Source organism: Pogonomyrmex barbatus, unplaced genomic scaffold (genome assembly GCF_055798465.1).
Source record: "Pogonomyrmex barbatus isolate J1 unplaced genomic scaffold, ASM5579846v1 scaffold2, whole genome shotgun sequence".
NCBI lineage: Eukaryota > Metazoa > Arthropoda > Insecta > Hymenoptera > Formicidae > Pogonomyrmex > Pogonomyrmex barbatus.
In genome coordinates this window covers 5,747,943-5,763,746 of record NW_028297116.1, presented here as the reverse complement: position 1 = coordinate 5,763,746, position 15,804 = coordinate 5,747,943, and the positions used below count along the sequence as shown (strand labels likewise).

Genomic DNA, 15,804 nt, shown 5'->3' with positions numbered 1-15,804 from the left:
TGTGTTCGGATTAAGATGCATATCATTGCAGTGTAATAAATAACTCAGTTATGTATAAATCCACTAAATAGATTTATACTTAATGATTACTCAGTAAAAAATTTTCCATGTATAATAAGATATAATTATATATAAGGCATCACATATAAAATATATCTTATATATAAAAACATATGATATATATATATATATGATATATATATATGAAGTGATGATAGAAATATATATGATATATACATAATATTATATATAAATATAAATATATATATATAATGATTTATATATGATTACATAAATATATTAATATATATTATAGATAAATATATAAACATACATAATTACATTTTTGTACATAATTACATTTTTGTACATAATTACATTTTTGTACATAGACATATTATTATTTATTACTTTGTATAATTATATTTGGACAATTTTTTACCAGGTAAATCTTTTTTACTTTAATAAAAAGAAATATGCTGCCAAGAGATTTATTCTCTGTTCAAAATTTTTTTCGCTGAATGCGATTTTTAATTATATAAAAAAATTATATACAATATATAATATGAACAAAATAATTCATGTTCAGAAAGAAAGTCGGTTGGAGTAATACAATACAACATTATTATTTTCATTTCCGTTCATATTCTATGTTTGACGTAAAATATCCATTTTTGATCTTGGGATAAATTAATTTATATATATAATTTGGAAATATATAATTTGTTGTATAACGAGAATTATCGAGAATTGCATTCTTATGTAAAAATTTGCATTTCTGAAGAAAAAAGACTGTATCGTAATCGTAATGACTGTATGTAAATCCAGTCATTTGCGAGAGCATTATGATTAATAGCGAGATTACTATGAATTAATTAGTCATAATAAAAGATAATGTTTATTTGGACTTTTGTAAGTCACGCGACGAATCATTTATAAAAATAGATGCGGTTGTGAAAAAAAAGCGAAATAAAAAAAAAAGCGAATACTTTTATTTGCTGCGCACTAAAATATGACTAAGCGACTATAATAGCGTCGCTTGCAGATAAATACAAACTTCTGCAAAGTGGTTCCAATTGACAACAAATAACGAAAATAAAAAATATAATTATTCGCATAATATCAATAGATTTATCGCGTGCTGACTCTATCTTCTCTTTGACTTTTTATTTTCATTTCTGTTTTTATGGGGAGATGCGAGAAAGGAATGTGTCGCCATCAAATTAATCTAACTCGGATATAACCTTATGATCAATAAGATATACGAGGAACGACGAACGAAAAAACAAAAAGAAAATCTTCAAACAGATAGATGGAGATATGAGGGAGCGAGTGCTTTTAATACCGACGCGCAGATGCAACAATAAAAGTATATTAGATAATGACACATGCGCTCATTCTCTCTCTCTTATTTTCTAGTTGGAACTATATTGTTGGTGCATTCATATAGATTGCTTGCGACGTGATACCTGAAAAAGTTGGTCGAAAGCCAAATTTTCATTCAAGCTTTCGTTGTGTGTTCAAACCACACAAAAAATATTGTCTCTCACATCTATAATAATATATCACATTCAACGGTCGATTTACGATAACTTATTTAGTGACTTGATTAATTGACGTCAAAGTTAATTTATTTCAGGTCGTTGACTTATTATCTTCATCATAAAAAGACCGTTAAATAGATATCAAGACGAGATATCCTTTACTCACACTGTATAGATTATTATGTCAAGAGATTTACGTTTGTATTAATTTATATTTGTAATTTATCTTGAGAGCGTATGATTAATCTGAGATGAATATTTCGATTCTCTATAATCTCTTTCCAATTGATGAATAGAATGGACAATTTTAATTTTTATTTTATGTGATTTTAATAACAGAAATATTTTGTTTAAAAAATATTGACAAAAAATATTAAAATGATAAAAATATTAAATATAAGAAAAATTTAGCAATTTTATAAAAAATACGCAATATACTTTTTTAAGTTAAGACGAATTTCTTCGGATTTGTTGGCTACCTGATTATTTACATGGATTACTATTTAAATTTCTTTTAATAAAACTTTTCTTTTCTAATAAAATTTCTTTTAATAAAATTTCTCTTTTTTTCTGAAAATTAATTTATCATTAATTAAGAAGGACTTTAATAAAAGTTAAATGGTTTCATCTAAGGAGTGATTAAGGTACACAAAATATTTAATTGCAGCATAAAAGCATTGAAGCATAAAAATAATTGGATAATTGTATTATTACGCAATATTCACATCATAAACTCATATTGATCTTGATTTGATTTCTCTATAATTTTTTTCTTTTTTAAAAGATAGACACACAAAAAAGAAATACTTAAATTTTTCTGAGTAAAGGAGAATTAAACGGTTTTTCGGTACAAAGATTTTTTTAAAGATCCAATTTATTACAAAAACCGATATGTGATTGCAATAATAGATCAAAATTTTAAAATCGCGATTATGTATAAATTAAGATTCAAACGTGCGCGTTTAATGCAGGATATAAGTATACGTTATTATGTTTTGCATGTCATTTATACACACGCGACGCGCATTGCAGACAATAGAAAAAAAGAACAGTAATCACACGCGAAATCACATGCGTCGTGCATGCAAACTTCTCGATGCGTCTAGAGTAATCAGATATATTTTTTTTAAATCAGAAAAAAAGGGTACAAATTCCTTTTGATACAACTCGAACAAATTTGAGTGAAATGGGATTAATTCCTGGTTAATAAAAGAACACAATAAAAACTATAATTTTGTGCAAAATTCTAGTTTTTTGCTCTACTCCATCCCCTCCATCCTCTCTTTCCATTTAATTGATCAAGTCTGCATTCTTTTTCTGATCTGATCGCTCTAGATATATCACAAGCGAGTCCAGAAATTTTTTTCGAGGATAAACGGAGATCAAGGCTGCTCGCCACAATCTGGCCGCTTAAATATGCCATATCTTTTGAAATCTGATCGCCTTTATGATAATAAAAAAGAATATGAAAAGAACTTCTGTTGACGATGTTAGTTACTAGGCTATCTATCAGCGAGAAGCCATAAGATGATTAAATAATCGACGGCGCACATTGTATCTCAGAACTCTCAATACTATGTACTGAGATGTATGTTGTAATGTCTCAACAAAATCGATTTTTAAAACCTTTTAATATCTAGGCCATTGATAATTAAAACTTGTCATATATATCAAAACCATTGAGAAAAGTGTAAAAATCTCATAGATTGTTCTACTATTTTCTTAAAATATTGGTGTGAAAGCTGAACAAAATTCTTTGAGATTTGTAAATTGTTTAATTATCATAGAAGAAATCGCATATTGCAACTTTAATATCAAATAAAACCTAAATAACATATTTAGAACATATCGCTTCATCTTTCTCAAAAAACAAAAATTTTATAGAAAATAAATTCGAATGTTTTAAGTCATTAAGATTTTATAATATTATTCTTGAATGCGATTTTTGTGTAATAATTGAGAAGAAATAAAAGTATCATTAGCTATTCACTCAATATATTGAATTTTTGTGTTATAAAAATAAATTCTTTAAAAAATCCTATTTGACACTTTTTATACAAAATTAGAAATTTAAAAAGCAAAGTTTTAAAAACCTAATTGTGTCGTTCCTTAATAAGTTCGAAGATCCGTTCTTTTTTGCAAACAATTCGAAAATAATTTTTTTAGTTATATCGTAACAAATAAGTGATGTTAATCTTGTTTTAAAATTATTAATTTAGCATATATAAATAATTATTTTTATACTTTATGTAAAACAACTCACAATTTTTCTATAAATTCCTTCTTAAATGGGAGACATTCCAAGTTCTACGTAAATATTTCTCTCTCTAGACGATGACTTATTTGCAGCGTAGTAAGTGTATATGTCGATGTAAGTTAAAATTATTTATTTATGTATTTATACCTTGTATTTAATTATGTATTTATACTTTATATTTATATCTAGTCGTTATCACGATGTTGGATATTGCATTATGATTAGCACATATCGTTATGCGATAACGATGTCAAATTAATCATCGATAGTCATTCACCATGCGAGAAAGTCAAAACAAAAAAATACAGAAACATTTTCATAATTTATTTCAGCAATTCTATCATATCAGAAAAATATTTTTGTACTAAAAATACTCAAGATGTACCAAAATAGTTTACGTTGCTTTCGGACGATTTGTCTCACTCGCGTCAGATCTCAGGATAGAAATCTGACGTGTTTCTATCTTTTACACCGTTATATTTCGGTCTATGTGCATTTTAATATGAATTTTATATGTGCACATCCCGATTCTTCAATTGCTTCTCACACGGCACATGAAATTAAATAGCACACCTGAATAAAATTACACATGTTATTGATAGAGATTATAGATCTTCTAAAATAGATCTTCAATCTCTTAGCTTTTCACAAATAGCCGAAACATTGCTAAAAGTGAGATTAAAATGATAACAAGGTTCAACATTATTTTGCATGTATCTTTATTGGTATAACGACAATTGTAAATTCCGACTGCATATCGCGAATAATCCTTCTATTTTGACCCATTTTAGTAGTAACTAAGTGATTTGTTATTACTAAGTTTCAAATGTTTCATCGAAATATTCAACCAACTAAAATGTATTTCTGAATTATTATCATATATCTGCATATCGCTTGCGTAGATCAACATCTGCGTGTTGGCTTGTCATCTTCATCTTTTCATCCGTCGATTGAAAAATATAATAATTCTTCCGTAACAATTCTGCACTCGTTGTCATTCTGTCTCGGTGGCAATACAAATTTTCTTCATATTTTCAGATAAGATTGAAAAATTAATCTCCTCTCTGAAATAACTGATTCTTTCGAAGGGCATATCGATTTGAAAATGATGTCTTACCTTGATCACCCCGAGATAATCGATAATTAATTAATTAATGATCGATAATTAATTAAAATGAAGAAGCGAGAAGCGGACGGGTATTATCGCGTCACGAATGATTATATCGTCAGTCTTCCTCTCTTTTCCCTCGATGAAAATTCGCGTCCCTCTCGTATTCCTCTTCACAAATCGACGAAGTCCGCTTTTATCGTTCGGAGACGTCGGAATCGTTCTATGGATACATTTATTCTCGATAATTCGATAATTCGCGATGGACGTAACTGGAGCGAAAGTTATCGCGACGTCAGTTTTTTTTTTTTTTTTTTTTTTTTTTCCTTAAAGCTCCTCGACATCGTGCGCTGCGCGCAAATCGATACCGTTGAAAATAGAAGCCGAGTGCTGTGTTTGCATCGTCACGTGCCAACTAATTTCGCAAACGCAACTTTGCGGTTGAAACGACCGACAGTTGTCACGCGTCGACTATTGTAATCGCGTATTATTGACGAAAAAGCCGCATGCCGAGCGTGCAAAACACGAACGAACGCGAACGAACAGTCTTGTTTTCGTCGAGCGCGAACACATCATCGCTATCGAAGGCAAGCTACTCGTCGTTCGCGTTTGCTCCCTCGGTCCGATCTCGGTGTAAAATTTGCGTGTTACGACGACGATCGACGATCGCAATGAATGAAAAAGAAAAGAAATGAATGAATCGAAAGGAGAACGAAAACGCAAGTCTGACATTCTCGCTTCACGAACGTTTGCTCGTGCTCGAGTTTTTGCTACGTTTTTTTCCGCTGGCACCAATCACGCTTGATACTTGATCGCATTTTATTTCTCAACGAAGCTGTAAAAAGGCACATTAAAAAATTACACGTTGACCTTAATGAAGTTTGAGGATAAAATAATCGGCGCGCGCAATTACATTTTCGTGTGACACACGATGACAATGATAGGAATGAAGCGAATTATCGTTTTACAAGCGAAGACGGAATCAATGAAGTAATATGATATAGTGTTAGGTATATAAAAAAAAATTTTTCTTTTTCGCTAAAGATTACTGCGTCGCAACTGCGTTCTAACATATCAAGAATAACAATGTGAAATATACAACCAAACATTTAATTTAAGCGAGTATTTAATGATGCACATTGTGTAAATCCTTTCCGTATTAAAACGACTCTGATGAACGCCCAAAGAAATTTTCATTTAGTCTCGCTGATAATTGCTGATAATATCTCGAGATATATCTGGAGACGACCGCCCGAAGGTGATTTTTTTTTCCTTGTCGAGATCGGGGAAGGTCGTTTTAAAACGAAAAGAATTACCATGTTAGAAACTCGACAATTATTTTATATTTATATATATTATCTATTATAATAATTTTTATTTCTTATAATATATTTAATGCTCTTCATCTCGTTCTGTATTTATATATTTATAGATATATTTATATATAAAACACATAGCTATATGACATACCAAATGTTGTGTTTGCTTAGCAATGCGACTCTGATATTCAATGTTCTTCGCTAAATGCACATGCACGAAATTATATAAAAGCGGGTGTACGATCGTTTTGATTAGAATTAGAATTCTCACAGACATAACGTATGTGTGTATGCGTATAGCGCCATATATACAAGTCTCTTAGTAAGCTCAGCCGATAAATGCAATTATTATACGAATGTAAATAATATTCCAAATATTTGACGTGAGAGTCACAGAAAGAAACTATCGCAGATTTATGTTTCGAAAAGACGTTTCGAAGAGACAAAGTACACACCGGATCGATTGATTGATCGAGTCGCATCGAATCAAGAAACGACGAATAAAATGTAACATTCTCTCGCGCGTTACCATTACAGTTTCTCCAAAATGCGTTAAACTAAAAATTTTTCGAAGCGAGGGAGGTTTTAAAACTTCCCAATTAGAGATAGTATACTCTAAGAAGGAAAAAAAAACAAGATGAATGTGATAAATATTAAAAAAAGTTAACAATTATAAAAGAGTAAATGTATAGTCCGCATAATCACGCCAAATGTCGAGTCGGAATCAAGTGAGGTACAAATAATTCGCAACAATGATATAACACGGCTGTAATAATTTACCGTATATATAAGCGCTCACTTAATACAAACTGTATCATTTGCGCGAATTTAGATATTTTTAAATCGTGTGATATAGGATAAGGGGAACGTGTAAGGGGAAAGGGATGAGACGGGGAAACTCTCTCTCTCTCTTTCTCTTGTTAGTTATTACATTTTCTTTATAATTCTTCAATGCGGTATTCCCTTAGGAAGCTGCATATTTAACAATTTGTTAAAAGCTAGTTTATATAATATTATATGTCCCAAGTTAGTGTGGCTCTTAAAATATATGGCAGTCATCCGAACGCAAACAGATACGTTTGCAGGAAAAGAAGTCAAGTAAAATACTGCGCGTGCGATATGATAATGAAAGCGATATATCCTAAGTGATCACGGCTGGAATCGTTCTCGCCCTCCTTTCAATATTGTCAGAGATTATATCTGCTCCATAACACGAGAACTCGCGTGAAATGCAAAAAAATGCATTAAAAAAATGTTGAAAAACCTGAACTCATCGTGTAACAATAATTATAAAAATTATCATAAAGTGTGACTAAGATATATCTCCTCCAATCTATATTCTTTGCGGACTCAACAAGATCAAGCTCTTTTCTATCGAATAACACTCTTAAAAAAAATTGCTGTATGTAAAAACATCGCAGCAACTTATAAAATATTTTGTACCACAAAGAAGACATTATTTGTTTCCCGTGAAGGAAATGATCGTGCCTCTTAAAAAATGCGTGGCAATATATACGTAAAATATAATAGAATTAAATCGCGTGTCAAAAGTTTGATCACGCTAACGTGGGACATTGAAAATGTCGCTTGTTCTTCAACTAGCAAAGTGTCCAAAATTCATTGAAGAACTAAATTTAATTAGACTTTCAATAGCCTACACTTGTAAATATCAACATATAACCGTTAAATATCTCCGTTCTTCGAATGTAGGCGTTTTTCAAAGACCCGTTCAATCCATCCTTCAATTCATTTCATAACACCGTGGCCATGTCTTCTAATTTTATATTAGCGTTGCTTTAACCATGTAGAGCGACGAAACATTTCTCATAAACACGATGTTGTGCAGACGCATTACGAGCGGCTTACACCGTACTTCACTGCTCCAGTTTAGCTGAAAATTAGCAAACGTGAAAGGTGATAATTACATTATCATTAGGACATAATTATCACTTCCAATTATCGTTCTTTGTTTTACAGTTTAATAATCATATATACGATGGTGAGATTACAAGAGAAAGGGTATACTATAGGAAATCAAAATCTTTGTAAATCATTAAAATACATTTTACAATTTCTCATATTTAATAGATTATATTGATTAAAGTTCAATATTGGCAATATTTAAATTAAGATAAAATCACAATAATCGATAATAAAACAATCGCTTAAAACTTGAAAGAAAATTTGTTCTACTTGTTCTATATTAATATCAACTATTGCAGTTATATACTGTCGTTATGTATGAAATACATACGTTATACAAGAAGGATGCTACCATATAAGAATTCCAACGCATCATAAACAATTTGTATATCGCTTATAACTAATATATAAAAATAACAAGTATTTCGTCATTGAAAAGCCACATTGTAAAATATGTGTCTCGCACGCGTCTAAAGATAGACACGCGGATGACCGATTACCTCTACGATAAAAGTTCCTGGGAATATTCTGATAGCAGAAAAAGCGTGAAGAATAAATGACGATGTCAAAAGCGGTAGTCGAACATAGCTACAATCTAGAATTTGACAATGATACACAATGATCTGAGATCTACATAACACACTATCTTATGCGAAATTAAAAAAGTATTAAAAATGAAAGCGGATATATATATATATATATATATATATATATATATATATATATATATATATATATATATGCGTATAAGAAGCACCTATTTACGTAGATGTCGAATGATGTAATGTAGAGAACAATTGCGTTTCACATTTTTTTTAATATGCATGAGAATCTTAAATAATAAAGTTTCTGCAAAAATTTACAATGATTTTTAAAATCTCTCCAACTATATCATTTCCATAATATATCTGTAACTCGGCACTTTCTCGCGGAATATTGTTGGGTAAATATGAAACATAGAAAGCTCTACATACATCCAAATTCTCTCGTTTCAGAGAAAGAGAATTCACGTAATCATTCCGCATTCACAATTGGAAGAACATTCCTGTTGTATTTTCCAGAAGCTAATCATAACGAAAAGTCAAATAAAAAAAGAAAAATAATTGGAATGATGATCGATTATAATCGTGCAATAATGTACGACGGTAAAATGATCTAGATGATTGTGTGTGCGACTCACCGCATTTCTAAATGTTGTTCCAATTGTGTACTGTTTCATACGTTCATTGGTTTCGCTTTCTACTTTTTGGCTTTTCTAAAATATGATAAATGAAATATGATCGAATGCGATAGGAATGATGAATGGATATGACATAAAGTGAGGGCACGTATCTTCTCGAATCATTGGCTTATACTTTATGAGATGATCGTCCGTCACTCGTGAAAGATAATGACAATGAATAATATCCTCTATGATAACCAAATGAAAAATTTTAATTGTCATATTTAATAATTGATTAAAATAATATTTTGAATTAAAGAGCCAAAGAATTAAGACAGATCATTTTGAAAGAAGAAAAATTAGTATTTTAAAATGGAATAAAGAAATATTAAAGGAAAGTAAAGTGATGGAAGATGATAAACGCGTATTTTTTTATTGCTAACAGAATATTCTCTATTAATTTCATTCGGACATATTCGAAAGGATAAAGCAAGATAATAATAAAATAACTGGCACCCTTATATACAAGAATAGCTTGTCTTGGTTTAAAACGCTGCAAAACTTAATAATTTATATATTCGCAACATTATCAGACATCAATTATAGATTTAAATTAGAGTTTTATTACGACGTAAGAGAGAATATTTTATTTGTCAACGTTGTAAGATTTTTTTTATACAATTTATTCGGTTTCGCTTAAAATTCTCCCGCTGATCGATTCACGTTTCTATATTGTCTCAAAATTCTTGCGTACAATAATTCTTTGCAATAGCAAAATTTCCCAATGAACACTTACTTTTTCTTGAGAGTGAAGAAACTACGCCGCTTAGTTTCGGCTTGTGTCGGGGCTGGCAAAGTGTGAGCCCTAGATGTACTTGCACCTGATGTTCCTTGCGCCGCTTGATTTAATGCGGACACCCAATCGTTCATTTCAGTATCGTCTTTGGCCTGGAACAGGAAGTCGGATCCGCTTTGCGACCTATAAAAAAAAAAGAAGTTATATAGTAATATTGACATCAAAATCTTGTAGAATATGCATAACGAATGTATAACGAATATGTCGAATACTGACTTGACTCGGAAGACATGTTTCTTCTTAGTGTAATCACTCGCTACGGTAATAGTTGCGCCTCGTAAGTCAAGGGGAGCTTCTCCTTTGTATGGTTGATCGGGCGATGCTTTGTACGACTTCTGATCTTTATATACATATAAATTCTGTCCACGTACGACCATGTAAACCTTGTCCCAGGAGCGATTGGACGCCTTCTTCGTCGTACTTTCCCACTCGTGCTTTCGCTGTAATGGCCCTTCAAACTCGTCGTCGCTCGGACTTCGTTGCTCTGGAAGAGATAATAAACTTTCACTATTTATTCCTTACTTGATAGCAAAAAATTTTCTAAAACATTTCAAATGCATTATAAATTGTACGAGATAATAATGCCAGTCTGCATTCCTTGCTTCAGATGAACGATAAAACTGCAAATAATCAATGATACATTATTCCAAGGATTAGTCGTAACATGTATTCGATGAAGTATACCCAATTATAAGATTTAATTCTACCGATTTACCAATTCCCAATCATTCTAATTAATGAGTGCATTTATTTGAATTTCCCAACGAGCCATATAATGTACACCGTAAATTGATACTTATACTTGAAATACTTATACTTATAACAGTACTTGAAATAAAAAGAAATTGTCCCAATTAATCATTCCTTTGTTTGTTAATAGAATACAAGTGAATTCCAAGAGTATCTTTCCATAACATATAATCTTCGCATTTGTCTCCTTGAATACATAATAAACAATAGGATCGTTAAAAACCTATGTAATTGAGCTATGATCAATTAGTTAGAAGCGATTAGATGCCGGGTTTCACATGATCCCAGCTTCTACTTAAACAATATTCCCATAGTAGTTTCCATATTTTCACAAACGCGAACGTACTAGCAGATATTGTATTCCCAATTTTCTCGAGCAGTGATATCACTTTTTTGATCAGATGTCGAATCTCTTCTCACATTTCTTACTTTTATGTGTTGTAATACGCACGTGAAGATTGTATGTACACGTGACAAAGATGTATACGTAAAAAAAGAAAAAAAATATTTGGCTTCCAACGAGTGTAATTGTCGATCATGAGGTCTCTTTTCTCATTCACTTACCAGGAATACTGTGCTCATCATCACTCACGCCACTGCGATCTAAACTCGGCGACTTGGCGGACTTTCTCCAGCGGAAGCTCCTGAATGGTGACTTGCTGCGGCTTCGTTCCTTACGCCTTGCAGCCTCGGAGCCACTGCCTTTCGGAGCTTTACAACGTACGCAACACACATTAACGTCCATTAGCTTACTTACGCTGTATTCTAGCTTGTAGCGGAGATTTGTATCGGGTAAACAATTTGCCGCTAATAGTCCTCTCATCCATACGCGTTATTTTTTTTTTTCCCATGCTCTCTAACTACATATAGAGAATATACACGAGAATATACACACATGCAACATGCTCATGCAGAAGATGCCAAATGAGCAATGCACGCTTGTCAAATTACATATAATTAAATTCTGAGGAACACTTTGCATTTAGTCCATCATATTAGTAACATTAATTCCATTAATAAAGATATTTTCATGAATATTAAATGTCTAATAAATAAGTTTCTAAAGTTTGTCCAAAAAAATTGTGTCCTCATTTTCCTAGATGTAATGCTTGCCAACTTGTAATACTCGATTGAACAGTCATTATTTACTTTTTTACAATACCACAGTTGTGTGTCTTGAACGATGAAGTTGGACGATAAATAAAAATAAAGTCGATCGTAAAAAATTTCGTGTATCTGTAATCATGACGATTTGCGGCGTATAAGCATGGAATAAGCAATATCTGATTTTGAAAGAATGATGGATCGCTACGTTCATATCCGATGTAAAAAAATAATACGTTCGGGATGAATGTTTGTTGTGTAGAAAAGTCAGAGGTGCATCCACCATTGGTACGATCAATACCAATGGTGTCACAGCCCGCGCCATCCTGGTCAGCTGTCGCGATAATCGATATGAGAATGCAAGAACTGTCGTCGCAGCAATTTGCGGGAAAATACCTAATACTTCTCTTCTATCCGTGCGACTTCTCGTTTATGTATCCCATCGAACTTATCCAATTTAGTGACCGCATCGCCGAACTCCAAGTTCTTGGTACAAAGTTATATTTTTCTTCCCCATTCTTTTGATATTAGTAATAAAGTAATCTATCAAAGAATACATGTGAAAAATGTAAAAAAACATTCCACCATGCAAAAAAAAATGAAGCTTTAATTACTTTATTGTATGCTAGTTAAATCATATGTATTCAGATTTTAATATCTATAATATTCCCTTTCACTTTTATTAATATTAATTATATTTCTTACGTTTTTTTTTTTTTTTTTTTTTTTTTTACTAGGCTCAGAAGTAGTAGCAATCTCAACGGATTCCAAATTTTCGCACTTCGCGTGGGTGACAACTCCGCGGAAACAGGGAGGCTTGGGCGAAATGAAGATTCCGCTGCTCTCCGATAAGAATCATCAAATATCGCGAGACTATGGTGTATTAAACGAAAAACAAGGATACGCGCACAGAGCTCTGTTTATTATAGACAGACAGCAGATTATACGTCACGTAACGATAAACGACGACAACATACCGCGGTCGATGGATGAAGTGCTACGAGTTGTGAAAACTTGTTGTTTTGTGGATAAAAACGGCCCTAATATGTCTCCTTACTGGCCACTTACGACGAAGAACGCATTCAAAAAAGCACCAGATTATTTCAGCATAACTTGATCCCGATTGCATTTCTATACCTGGAATTACTCAACCACGATAAATGTAATTTTTTTTTTTGTCAACTGTATGGTTTACATCAATCCTGAGTGATCGAGATTTAAATTGATTTTGAATGATCACTTACAGCAGTACCAGTGGCGACTAAATGGCGAAAAACATTAATAAATGACCTTTCGACACAAGTAACTTGAGATACGAAAACACTTTGCGAACACTTACTTGTCGGCGTGCGGATACCATAAGGCGGAGTTTTCGCAGATGTTGGCGTGATAGACGAAGTCCTATCTCCTTCCCGGAAAGACAGCTGTCTAGGTCTTTGTGCATGCACTACACCACACCAATCACAAAATCATGCTATGTATTACTTGATACTAGTACATCGTTTGTTAAACGCGTCGCAATTCGTCACAGTCACATCAGCATCAATTAATGAAAATAAAATTGAACAAAAAAACGGAAACTAAAAATTTGAGCATCATTGTACATGATGTTAATTATCCTGATAATTCTTGATAATAATATGACCATCACGGATATTCACGGATGCAATGCTATACGCCTATACAAACGACAGAATCCAAAATCATGCTTTTCTACACCTGGATGAATAAAATGATTTCGTGAATATGCTTACCTTCTAATAAGAGATTTATGTGTTATAGGTGAACATGAACATGCGATAAATAGGAGTGTAGTATAGTTAACAAATGTGTACCTACCATGATAATAGTGTGAATGAAATGGTTCGCAATAGTTTAGTATAATTATGAGAAAATTTTAATTACTTATTGATTAATTAGAATTTTGCTTGATTTCATCGTTGTTATATGCACTTTCACACGTATGCGTGCCAAATATTATCTAAAACATTTGATAAATTGTTTTCTCGTGACAAAATCGATGTCAGGTGACAGAAAAAACATCTCGGGCAGAATAATGGGCCTTCACCTAGAAGAGAAGCTAGAGAAAAGTTAATAGAAGCAAGTGATTCATGTGGGCGAGAGCGCTAAGTGCGATGTGGCTACAAGTATGCTGAAAGATGTAAGACATATGTGGCTTAATGCTAACATGAGATCCGAAGAGCAAAGCTATCGTTAAGTACGAAGAGTTGATCATCCATCCATCACCAGTTTGAAAAATTATACGATCCTATAGGATATTTGATTTGTTCAAGGTTATAGCTTTGAAACACGATTGCACAGAAATTTAAAAAAATATACTCGATATATATGGAAGTCAGTTTTTCACGTTTCGATACGATTCATACGTATCGTGTAACACTCACCTTCCTTGGGCTTATCTTGAGGCTGTGGTGTACGTGTAGAAGCCTTGCGATGTGCCGCTGTGGTTCGTGCATTCCGTGCCGCATTAGGGTGCATTTCGGATAGGTAAAATGAAATGATGTGGACGATGGATTCGATCGAAGGATCGGAATAAGTTTCGGGTGGGGTAAAGGCAAAAATAAACGTGCTGTTAGCGATGTCACATGCTTATCCAGACAAATCGTATTCATAATACTAAATCGTCGGAGTTGATTTTTTTACGTCAAAAGCAAGATTTATCGCTGCGGCTCGATTATTAGTTATGACAGAAACGAAACCTTACGTTTAATCTGCCTTTCAATCTCTTTCGATTTACGTTACTACCAATTGCAATCATTATCACGCCAAGTCAACAAGAGTTATACGAACGCTATTAGATACAATTCTATTAGAAAAAAGCACTCGACAATATATTTTAAATAATGTGCGTGTGTTATATATCGGTTATTTCAATATCGGCATCTTCAAACAAAATGCAAAACTGTAGACAGAATTAGAATAAATACCGAGAAAAATTATAATTTCTATTAGTAAAACCCAGAACATATCCATAATGTGTAATTATATTACCATGTTCGTCCTCTCCGCGTTCTCCGCTGGTTGCGCCATCAGTTTCAGCTCTGTAATAAACAAAATATGTAATAACATATATGATTTTACATATATGATTTGGTGCCAAGTTATCGCAACGATTTATTACCTTTCGCTAGGTGGTTCATCTGGACTAGTAACGGGTGTCGCTTTAGCCAAACGTGCAGCTTCCGCCGCTGCCGCTTCCTCCTTTTTACGTCTTTCTTCTTCTTCCCTTTCTTGCTCTCGTCGCTTTAATTCTTTCAACTCGAACTATAAAAAAACAAACAAAAAAATTGTATATTCCTTTATGCCAAATCATAATCAATAATAAACTGTATTTATAAGAGATATTTATAAGAGAGTATTTAAACAAGTATTTAAATATACATACAACATTAATAACAATATACAACAAAAAATATATTTCACAAACTTTTCTATTACATTATTTAACTACAAAGGGACCGTATAACTACTCACGGTAGTAAGTCGGTGCAAGGCACTAAACCTTTCCTCTTGTGCAGCTGCCGATTTTTCGAAAGCCTCGTGTTTCTTGATTAAATTCTCAACTTCGTCGATAGTATGCTGTGAAAAATCATAAGTTTTTAACAAAAAAAATTCGATTACAAATTCAAATTTTTACAAATTTTCTATTTTTAAATTACTTACACCAAGTTCCTGGCTCATAAGATACGGCTCTTGAGCAATCAACCATGCTTCAGCAACTGCCGCATCTCGGGCGAATTGATAAACTTCCAAAACTGCA

At 32.4% G+C, this 15,804-nt stretch overlaps 2 protein-coding genes across 8 annotated transcripts in view; one reads left to right on the top strand and one right to left on the bottom strand.

Annotated features, from left to right (window-relative positions):
* Positions 1-5,243: 5,243 nt before the first annotated feature.
* The window catches only part of beta-Spec (spectrin beta chain), a 33,812-nt gene continuing 23,251 nt past the window's right edge, over positions 5,244-15,804 (bottom strand). For 2 of the 7 annotated variants that reach the window (XM_089077005.1, XM_089077006.1), the window contains exons 4-13: positions 15,708-15,799; positions 15,519-15,623; positions 15,166-15,308; positions 15,036-15,085; positions 14,429-14,485; positions 13,363-13,470; positions 11,484-11,630; positions 10,386-10,653; positions 10,110-10,292; positions 5,244-8,119 (exon numbers count right to left, since the gene is read on the bottom strand). In XM_089077005.1, coding sequence (XP_088933131.1) covers positions 8,116-8,119; positions 10,110-10,292; positions 10,386-10,653; positions 11,484-11,630; positions 13,363-13,470; positions 14,429-14,485; positions 15,036-15,085; positions 15,166-15,308; positions 15,519-15,623; positions 15,708-15,799 — 1,157 coding nt within the window. In that variant the 3' untranslated portion in view covers positions 5,244-8,115. Of the gene's footprint in view, positions 8,120-10,105; positions 10,293-10,385; positions 10,654-11,483; positions 11,631-13,362; positions 13,471-14,428; positions 14,486-15,035; positions 15,086-15,165; positions 15,309-15,518; positions 15,624-15,707; positions 15,800-15,804 lie in introns of those variants that run through there. The other 5 variants (XM_089077008.1, XM_089077007.1, XM_089077010.1 and 2 more) reach the window with 5 other exon arrangements.
* LOC148936600 (peroxiredoxin-like) lies at positions 12,174-13,289 on the top strand. Its single transcript, XM_089077018.1, has 2 exons — positions 12,174-12,513; positions 12,761-13,289. The coding sequence occupies exons 1-2, from the start codon at positions 12,267-12,269 to the stop codon at positions 13,138-13,140; spliced, it is 627 nt and encodes a 208-aa protein (XP_088933144.1). The 5' UTR covers positions 12,174-12,266; the 3' UTR covers positions 13,141-13,289.

What these genes read in the sequence shown, in the direction of transcription:
- LOC148936600 (XM_089077018.1), top strand. Translation starts at nt 12,267, where the DNA reads ATGAATGTTTGTTGTGTAGAAAAGTCAGAGGTGCATCCACCATTGGTA. An exon ending in CGCCGAACTCCAAGTTCTTG is followed by an intron (nt 12,514 to 12,760) that starts GTACAAAGTTAT and finishes TTTTTTTACTAG; the next exon opens with GCTCAGAAGTAGTAGCAATC.